Genomic DNA, 10,251 nt, shown 5'->3' with positions numbered 1-10,251 from the left:
CGCAATGTTGGTGGTGATGGTGTCGCGCGGATGCTCCCCGTCCACCATATCGTCGAGACGGTCGATCTTTCCCAAATAGCCAGAATTGCTTAAGCAGCTCATTTTGGCACGCTAAAGATCGCTGCTCTAATTCGCCTTTTGCAGTAGATAAACAGCATCAAAGTCCTATGCGGGTCTTTCAAACAGCGCCTAAGCAGCTTCCTTATGCCACGATGCCAGGGATTATTTTTCTTTGTGTTTTATTTTCAAGCAAGCGTCATCGATGAAATAAACAACAAGATTTGTTTCGTTTAAACACATATGTATATTTTTAAATCCTTTGTATTGATGATTACACAAAATTTTACACAATTTACTGATAATTCACAATCACTTCACTCAATATTCATTCTTCAATTAACGAATCTAACTTGTGCAGCAGCAATGAGATTATTGCCGGCGTCCGTCTTTGACACTTTGACAACCCTTGACCGATGTCATGCATTAAAAAGCTATAAAGTTCCACCAAGTTCAGTACCCTTTCTTAACAAGCCTTCAAGTTCCATCATGAACCCTACGCATAGTGCTAATCAGCCGCAAAGTTCCAAAAAGTACCATGTGCCTGTTAAAAAGCTCCATAGTTCCGTAAAGTACCGTCTATCTCTTAATCAGCCACAAAGTACGACATCGGAACGATTTTTCGTTAAACAGCCCTAAATCAGCTATAAAGTACGAGCTGGCTATTTGGGTTTAGTCGCTCACTGTCGTGCCGCCGTGCTCAGCGCAATCCTTCCCCGGGACATCGTACTGTGGACAGAGGGTACAACGAAGGGAAATGAATGAAGCAGTTTTATATCTCTGAACTGAACTGGATCGGCGCGGATTGTTACTTTCGGTATGCTATCGGCCGGAGAAAGGTTCTTATAGCAGCTGCACTAGCAGATTGCAATGACGACGAGAATGATCAGTATGGTGATGCCTGATTCACAGATCAGCACCCTAAAACTATTTTTTTATTTTTCCTACAGAAAATCACAGATTTTTTTCATAATACTGACCGAGAAATCACAGAACCATTTCCCTAAACAATTTATGCATAAAACCTTACTTATTAGTACGATGCATTGCACGACCCGAGCCGGAGTTGAGTGCGAACTAGTCAGAATCGAATCCGATCCGTGGGTGCAGCGGGTCTCAATTATTAAGCTTAAACGACTGGAAAATCAAATATTCATAGAAAAAACCGAAATTTTTGTTGCATAAACATTTTTGGACATGTTTCCACGCCAAAACGGGTAAAAAATAATTTCAACTTAATTTCAACATGTTTTTGTGAGTGAATATGAGCACAGTTTTTGAAATAAATGGGAAAATCCAGAAATGTTGCCATTGAACAAATGTTGCTGCTACATGTTCATAGACCCAGGCCTAATACAGGAGAACGTCGATTATCCGGGTAGCTCGGGACCAGACGGTGGCCGGTTAATCGATTTGCACGGATAATGGTCCAAGAAATGTCAAATTCATATAAAAAATATAAAATTCACTAGTTTTATGATTAATTTACTTTGAATCAATCGCTTAAACGTTAGTAGAATATTATATGAATCAACAGGTTTAACAACTGTTCATGAACAAAAATGAATTTCGCAAACACTACTAGACACTACAGAGCTGTACAAAAAACTGGTTTCCCTCTTGACTATCGCCGCAAATGTTCGCTGTACGCTTGAACAGCTGTCACATTTATGCGCACGGTTAAACCGCCCGCTGGTTAATCCGCCCCCGAATAATCGACGTTCTACTGTACAATTTTCAGATTGACACTTCAGGCCTATATTCGAATGACTACTTTGCAGATTGGCCACTCCCGCCCCCTCCTCCCCCCGCTCAACATTTCATTTTAACTGAGTTGCAAATTTCACAACCCACCGAAAACTACCAAAACAATTTGAATTTCCTTCCGAAAGCTACCGAAAAAATGTTGGTGCTCCCGCGGAAAACGAACGCCAAAATAATCTGGCCACCCTGTCCGTGAGGGAACACCGTGAACTGCTCGACAAATGGAGCGCGCTGTCAGTGCGCTGCTCGAATATTCGAGCTCTTCCACCCATCTCGCTCGCCCGCGCGCTCGCTCGGTCGGTCTCGCTTCGGCGCGTTTGCTTGTACCGCGCTCCAGGACAATGGTACGGCAAGTTCCGAAAACGAGAACTGTCAATATACACACAGTGGGGGCTGCAGAGGAGGAAGCAAAAGAATAAGAAGAAGCAAAAGAAGGCAACGGAGGAGAACGATTCTGGCGAAATTTTCACGGCATTATTGTATCCACAGTGCTGGAGATATTGTTGTCCCCGCCGCTACGATTTGGCCGCAGTTTTGCAGGGGGGACCTCCCACACCCGCGGAAAACCCCGTGAATCGACCCGTGTCCCGCGATTCGGGCGTGTAAATAATCGCTGCAATCACATCCATCCCCGTGTCCAAACAGCACCAAACAGCACCCAAAACGGGGTGACATCTTTACTTTTTTTGCTGTGGAAACAAAGCCCCAGCGAAGTCCGCGACCAACCAACAAATCCGCTCAAACCGAACCGAAAATCTTCAATCAAAGCTCTCAAAGAGTGCAATTTTTATCCCTTTCGCCCCTCTGTGCTTGATTGTTTTCTCCTGTGTGTTTGTGTGTGTGTGCAGTGTTATGAACGGTGGTGCGGCTGGCCCGGTGGTCCGCGTTGTAATATGAGCTCGGAGGGTACAGTGTGTTGGCGTACCAGTGTCTACTAGAGGACTTTTGTTTGTTCGGTGTGGCCCGAGAAGGGCCCGAGAAGCGACCAGGAGAAGAGACTGCGCACGCAAAATGCACGACCGAAGGGCGGCCATGTGCTACGGGCTGGTGTACATACTGTGCACCCAGGTGCTGTCCACCAACTCACGCACCTCCACCCTGTGGAAGCTAAACACGGAGGAGGGCAAGATTGTCAGCGGGACCGGCGGTAGCAACTGCAAACTGCAGGTACCCGTACTGCTTCTGCTGGGGCAGGGTGTTCGCGTGTCTAAGCTTCTCCTACTCTCCACAGAGTTCCGGTGCGGGCGAAAGTAAGATGACCGCAGCTGGCGAGAGCAGTACCACCACCACCGGCAGCAGCAACAACAATAACAATGGGGACGAATCCTTGGTGGACCCGTACCATCCGGAGGAGGACGAGGATTCGACGTTTCAAATCATCACCATCACCGCGGCCAACTATCGAGACAACACGTGGAGGCGGCACGCGCGCGGAAAATTGATTGTGAACCTCCCGAAAGCGTACGGTTTCTTCCTTCCACCTACGGCACGGCGGCTTGGTGTCCTCATTCGCTCTAATTTCTCTCCCTCACACACTCCCACACAGGACGCCGGATAGTGAGGGGGCGGCGGCAAACCACAAGGGAACCGCGAACCACCCGACCACCAGCCCGGAATCGGCGGACGTGCTGGACTGTGGCAAACCGGTCAACTTTACCTACTACGACGATCTGATCGGCGTGGCCCAGCGGTACAGCCATCCGGTCGTGCCCGAGCCGGAGGTCGCCTTCCTCTTTCTCAAGAAGAAGGGCCCGAAGTCGCTGAAAAACTTCGACATCGATGCGCTCGAGCGGCGGCTCCGCAAGGCGAAGGCGGAGAAACCGCGGTCGGTGCAGCTGTACAACCAGATCGGCAACTTTTGGCGAATAAAGGGCGACGCCCGGCACTCGATCGAGTGCTTTCGCAGCGCGCTCGCGATGGCACCGACCAACGCGGAGGTGCTGCTCAACCTGGCCCGGGTGCTGTTCAACCTGCAGTACCTGGACGATGCGATACATCTTACCAGACGGTAAGTTGATGTGGGCGGGTGGGTGTGCTTAATGGTGAGCGATGGGATCTTTTCCCGGCACCGTTGGGCTGATCGGCGCTGGATGCCTGTCGCAAGCAATTCGCGTTCCAAAAAAAAAAAAATCCCCCGAAACGGAAACAGGAACGTGCTCGTGCTCAGGTCGTCTAAATACGTGTTGTAGCTATCGATCGTGCAAAACTAATAACGGAAATACAGTGAAGTGTTCTCTCTAAGGCAAGGTAAACTTTAAGGTAAAGTAAAGAGCCTGGATTAAAGAAATTCAAGAACCGGGACAAAAGTAACATTTTTGTTGTGGTTGTACATGAATAGCCTTAGACCAGCGATGTCAAACTCGTTGGATCTCGCGGGCCAAAATGCTACTGAAAATAGACGCACGGGCCGCAACCTAGTTTTTATATTATATTACTAGTGAAGGCCCGGTAAAATCTACCGGGTAATCCACCAACACTCGACTTGTTTTCAAACGCTACCCGTGGCAGTGGCAGTAACCATAACTTGAACACCTAATTTTTCTTATGCATTATTTCAAAATGTGTTAACTTTGTGGTTTCCTGGATAGTTCGCACCTTTATATCGATGAGGTTTGGGCTATGCTGGTGGAAACAATTCTTATTTTATAATGTTTTGAGAGTCGTATTCAAAAATATTTTTATTTTTATACGGACATAAAGTACCAATGCTACGATTATTTACTTAAAATTATATGTAATGACAATAATTTTCAATTTCATAAACATAATTAATCACGATTGGCGAGCTTTGTGGTCATTCTGATGATGCAGAATATACTGCAGACATCCAGAAGGTCCGATTGACAATAGACCTGATACATTCCATGCCTTTGTTGACATAAATGTATGATTCTTTTATTTGTTTGCTAGAACATAGCTCAACAGTAATGTAAGATCCAACTACAAATTATGATATTGCACGTGGTTAAAATCCCATTTCTACTCTTTTTTTTACTTATGTTTCATACGTTAGGTAATAAGTAATGGGTGCTTAGAACAATTGCAATGTAAATTTTTCCGGTCGCAAATTTCATGAAGGTCATTTCCAAAACTTGTCATTTCCATTGACATTTTTTATTATCGTTCTGAAACTGGTTGCGAAGTGTTAAATGGAATTGGTATTTGTGTATGAGACCATTGTATTTGTTGCGCCAAACATGCAATTTCATCGGTGAATATATCCCCCCATACCATTCCTCCAACGGTGTAGTTGTGGTAATCCAATCTATACTACTATAGAAAAGCATGGTTCAACACTGTTTTAAACTGCATAGACTTCACACTTTTTTTTATAAATATTACCTGGACAATCTTGATCAGTTCGCTAATTTGCATTTTTAATTATTAAAAAAATCGTTTTATCCAATACCATGTCATTTCAAATCGGGTTGGGCAAACAAAAAATCTAAGTAACCATTGCCCTCATCACCCGCGGGTGTGCAATGGTGCATGGAGCAATTGCTCTCACACGCTCTCGCTGAACGTTTATTCTCACGTCATTGTGACGATTTTCGATTTCATATATAGCGAAATACGATACAAAAATCCGATCATTAGCAGTTCCTGTCATTTCATATAGGAATACGTTGCAACAGTAAAAACATTAATGCAAATTTAATTTTATTCCATCTAGGAAATGCATTTCTAAATGACGTTTTTAGGAGATTATCTTCATTTGGTTATAGACCTCTGGTTATATTTGGTTGGTTTATTCACGGCAGTATAGTAAATGCTATGTTGACATTGATGTGATGAAAATTATTAATATTTTCGAGCTAGTATTGATTGTGAACAGCATTTACGTACGTTAGAAACATCCTTTCTGCCAAACTCCATAGAAATCCCCTTTTTATTATGGGATCTAAAATCAGAGCTTTAAGCTCATCTGCAGTCTGCAGTCCACTTGCCTGTCTTGTCGGTGCAGCCTCATGGAAAGGTTTAAATCTTTTTTTTTTGCAATGTTTTATTCCCGTTGGTAGAACGATTGTGTTAATTTTTTCGAAATCTTTTCTTACAGAAATTGCTCTTTTGGTAACCGAGTATACCCTCATTGATTGCTTAAAATTAAAACGAAAACGCAATCGTCCAAAACCACACATAGGTTGTGTCAGTTAAGGTGATTATTATGAGATCATACTTCAGGCGCCCGGAGGTGACTGAAATGTACTGCAGAAAGCGGAAATTGCAAAGAAAAAGGTTGACAGTTGGAATATTTTTATGGTAATGACGTTGCCAACGTACATTAATTTAGAAGTCTGATAGGGAAAATCGATCGGCCGAAATCGCAGCAAGCGTCAAATCAAACCAGCGTCTGACTAGCTTTCCGGGACTGACTTTACAATAGGCTCACAACATTGAACAGATTCACAGGCTCACAACATTCCTATCAGATAATGAAAAGAAATTATCTATTCTAATCTAACTCAATTGCATGATCTCTTATTGTCATGTTGGTCGATCCAATTTGCTTGTAATGGAACTTACTTGATTTTCTTTAATTAATTTTAAAAACATACTAGTTAATTTGGCCCGTTCACAGGGTTATGCAAGATAATTTCTGGGGTATTTAATAAATTTAGGATGCGTGCGACGGATTTTTTAAAAAGTCAACGCAAATTCAATGTGAATTTACTAATTCCAAAGGACACATTAAGAGAAACTGAATCAGAATCCATACCGATCCTGGGACTGATTCCGAACCCATTCTGAAATTTTACAGAATTCATACTGTTACTGGAATTGGTTCCAATCCCAGACAGGAATTAGTCATGAACCTACTCTGGCTCCGGTCGTGGAATTGATTGTGAACCCATACCGGAAATTCCACTGAACCCATGCTGGTCCTAAACTTGATCCTGATCCCATTGAAATCTTGTAATAATCTTGTAATGTATATACCTACGGCTGCTGGAGCTGATTGCACATCGGTCTTTTTAATTCGACTCGAATTATAGTATCAGAATCTGCCTCAGTCAAGGAACTATGCAGTCCAGTGGTTTTGGAACTATACAGTCCAGTGGAAACTTCAATTCATCTACGAATACAAGAGAAAACCCGCACTCAAAATTCGTTTTCGTTGTCAAAATTGAGTGTCCGGGTCTTAAAATAAGCAAAAACAAAAATAAAACAAAAATAAAACACCTACTATTTTATTCATTTCTATGTAAATCTCAAAATCTGTATCAGAATCAGTGTAGTTTAGTCACACAGTAAGGGGTTCCTGAGATGATATGTACCACAGGAGGAAAATTTATTGATTTTTGAAGAAATTTGACTTTTGCTCTGCTCAAAGGTAGATTTCCAATGGACCGCCATTATTGTATAACTGTTATTCATAAATTCAACATCAGAGAATTTAGGCAGTCAAATTTAATATGCAGCTTGAACAAACATTCGTTTTTTGAAAGAACTAAATAGGTATGGTATATGAGGGGGCTGGCGAAATGTTCATCCTAATGGAAAAATTAGCCTTAAAAAGACTACATCTTGGAGAGATTTCACTGTATTTCTAAAAGCTCCTTCCAATTGGAAGCTAAATTCCGACTAACACGTTTAGGTTTCATTCTAATTCTCTGTTGCCTTTTTGGCCTTTGGCCACTCTTTTGGTCTGGATATTTATTTTCTATATATGTCTGGTAAAAAAAGCTTTCTCTCTGTCTTCATCTGTCCTCTCTTATTAACCGCAACAGTGTCATAAGCTTAATAACAAACGCATTACGCCTTACAGAGTGAACAAGCCTTTAACACACCATCTACCAATACACATGTTCGCAACATCGACAGCAGCGAATCATTGGCTTAGCATCTTAAAAATGCCCTAGGAAAACCCTCTCCTAAACCTCCTAATGTCCAGTATGCGCACATGTGGCACGGCAAAATTTCTCCTGCGTCACAAAGTAACAAACAAACAAACAAACAAAAACAAAAAAAATCCTTACCATGTCTGTTTTTTTTTTCATTCCCATTCCCTCCTGCGTGTGCGTGTGCTTTTTGGTGGACCGTGGGCCAGCTCGCTGGAGGTGCAGCCGAGGGATCGCAGCGCCTGGCGGCAGTACTTTACGCTCGGCGAAATTTTCAAAGCGTACGGCCACTTCCAGGAGTCGGTAAACCATCTGCGCCAGGCGCTGGAACTCTACCCGCAGTACGAACCGATCAAGAAGGCGATCGCCGACGTGGAGAACATTTCCGCCTCCTCGCTACACATCTTTACCGTCATCATCATCATTTTCCTGGTTTGTGTGTTTGCCCTTTATTTTGTTTTTGGTCGTTTTTTTGGGGAGAGCGGGTAATTTGCTGCACAATCTTCCTTGCAACTAATATAACTTTTTTCTCTCTCCCTCTGTGCTGTTTTAGGTGATGTGCGTGCTGTATGTGATCCTTTCGTCGAACGAAAGCAGCCAGAACAACCACGAGCTGGAGCAGAAGGCGGCCCGCCACTTTAACCGTGCGATGGCGATGCGCTCGCTAAAGGGCTTCACGCAGCGTTCGTTTAAGAATAGAAAGTAAACCTCCCCCTGCTCGAGACGCAACATCCTAGCACCACCTTCCTGCGGTAACGGAAGGGTGTTGTTCTGCGCGAAGTAACGCCGGGCAGAAGAAGATGATAGGCCGCTAGCAAACGCGAGAAGCTAGATGGAGAAAGCTAATCTCTCTGTAGCGCAATGAGTCGCACAGATCTATATACATGTATATGTAGGGGTTTGTGAGTGTGTGTGGGTGTGTGTGTGTGTGTGTGTGTGTGTGGGTGTGTTTGCGGGTGCGTAGATCGCTCTTGGTGGAAATGCGGACAGTCTTGCGGCTAGGATGTTGCGCGTCAAACAGTGGTGGCGTGTGCTGCAGCAGGATGGTAGGAGATTTATAGTTTGTAAGCAAAAATTGAGATTCGTGAAAATCTTCCAATATGCCACACCGAATACGCCCGCTCACACACACATTCGCACACACAGACACACACACAGACACACGTCCACACACTGAACCGCGTGCAAAGTAGAAGGCAGGAAAAGGGCAGGCAAACAGTTTGACCGCGAGAGAAGGAGCAATTCCAATTGGAATCCAAACTTCGTATCGAGATCATATAGTAATCGTGCGCGAAGGCAGCAGGAAAAGGAAGCATAGCAAAGAACAAAGAAAAACACACACACTCACACAGAAATTGCTAATCTAATTACTATTACACTAACTATTGCAACAGCTACTATTGTAAAACGGCTGGTGAGGTGAGGCTGCGGCTGAGATAGGCGCAATAGGCGCCCCCAGAATAGAGTTGGTTGGTGTCTGTGTGTGTATGTGTGTGTTACACAATCGCCACCCAGTCTCCATCCCATCTTAATAATCCCTGCTCGCCCCCCCCCCCACAAAAAAAGGAGAGTGGCCTGTGTGCCGCCTTGGAAAAGAATGTGCGCGCTCGTTCGTAGGATCGTTCGAATTAAGAAGCTTCACTTCTGCGTTGCGGGTAGAGTTTGTGTTGAGATTAGTGCATGTGATCGTCATTATTTTTCGGAATAATTTTTTATCCTATTATTTTACGTATACGCAAGCGTTGACGTTTCTGCTAGCGGACAGACTACACTGCCCTCCAATATCGTTAACACACAACACACACACACACACACACACACACACACACACACACACACACACACACACACACACACACACACACACACACACACACACACACACACACACACACACACACACACACACACATACACACACCAAGCCCCCCGGATTCGGTATTAAGCATTAACCGATACAATTCGCCAGTACAAGTACAACCGAGAAGGAGAGATTTGCTGAAGAAGGAAAAGAGAATGAAATTCCGTACTTTTTTTTAATGAAAAACAAATACAAAATAATTATGTGTTTATTATTTTCATTATTTGTTTGTGTTAAAGAAAGCTTTCGGAGCGTAGGTAGTGCGACGGCAAGGAATCGGTTGATGGAATGAGGATGCGTAGTGAGGAATTCTCTTCTTTCTTTTCCGTTGAAGAATCGAATTGTGATACAACTTGCGTTTTTTTTTTTAAATTATTTACGAACGCATTTATTGTGCGATTTAGGAAGCGCCACCATTATTTAAACGTGGCTCTAACGTGGCTTTTAGCGATTAAGTGCGCATTGGCGGGGTAAGGATGCGCTGATGGTGCGGTAGTTCGCTCTGCTTACCGACATTCGTTTTGTTTTCGGTTGCATTGAATTGGATGGAATGCCACCGCAAGTGCTTTCCGTGTGCGTTTTCACCTGTCACGTTCGTTCCCGCCACTGGACGCCCAACGTGGCACGCGACAGTGCCATCAGCTATCAGGTGCAGGTTGCAACTACAAATGCCACGAAAACATAACAAGCACAACATAATCTGTACTTAGGCCAGGCTGGAAATGGGAA

The 10,251-nt window shown here is 43.8% G+C and overlaps 1 protein-coding gene across 1 annotated transcript; it reads left to right on the top strand.

Moving 5' to 3' along the window:
- Positions 1–2,136: 2,136 nt before the first annotated feature.
- LOC5666820 (uncharacterized) lies at positions 2,137–9,213 on the top strand. The gene is made up of 5 exons (XM_061648954.1): positions 2,137–2,988; positions 3,053–3,282; positions 3,368–3,829; positions 7,871–8,093; positions 8,215–9,213. The coding sequence occupies exons 1-5, from the start codon at positions 2,833–2,835 to the stop codon at positions 8,365–8,367; spliced, it is 1,224 nt and encodes a 407-aa protein (XP_061504938.1). The 5' UTR covers positions 2,137–2,832; the 3' UTR covers positions 8,368–9,213.
- Positions 9,214–10,251: the final 1,038 nt, after the last annotated feature.

The sequence above is a fragment of the Anopheles gambiae genome, chromosome X (assembly GCF_943734735.2).
Source record: "Anopheles gambiae chromosome X, idAnoGambNW_F1_1, whole genome shotgun sequence".
Lineage (NCBI taxonomy): Eukaryota > Metazoa > Arthropoda > Insecta > Diptera > Culicidae > Anopheles > Anopheles gambiae.
The sequence above is the reverse complement of the archived record's forward strand: the minus strand, read 5'-3'. Positions and strand labels throughout refer to the sequence as shown.

Bases quoted from the DNA above. Each gene is read 5' to 3' on its own strand.
- LOC5666820 (XM_061648954.1), top strand. From the start codon at position 2,833: ATGCACGACCGAAGGGCGGCCATGTGCTACGGGCTGGTGTACATACTG. The intron at 3,283-3,367 runs GTACGGTTTCTT...ACTCCCACACAG, and splicing joins ATTGTGAACCTCCCGAAAGC to GACGCCGGATAGTGAGGGGG. The intron at 3,830-7,870 runs GTAAGTTGATGT...ACCGTGGGCCAG, and splicing joins GCGATACATCTTACCAGACG to CTCGCTGGAGGTGCAGCCGA.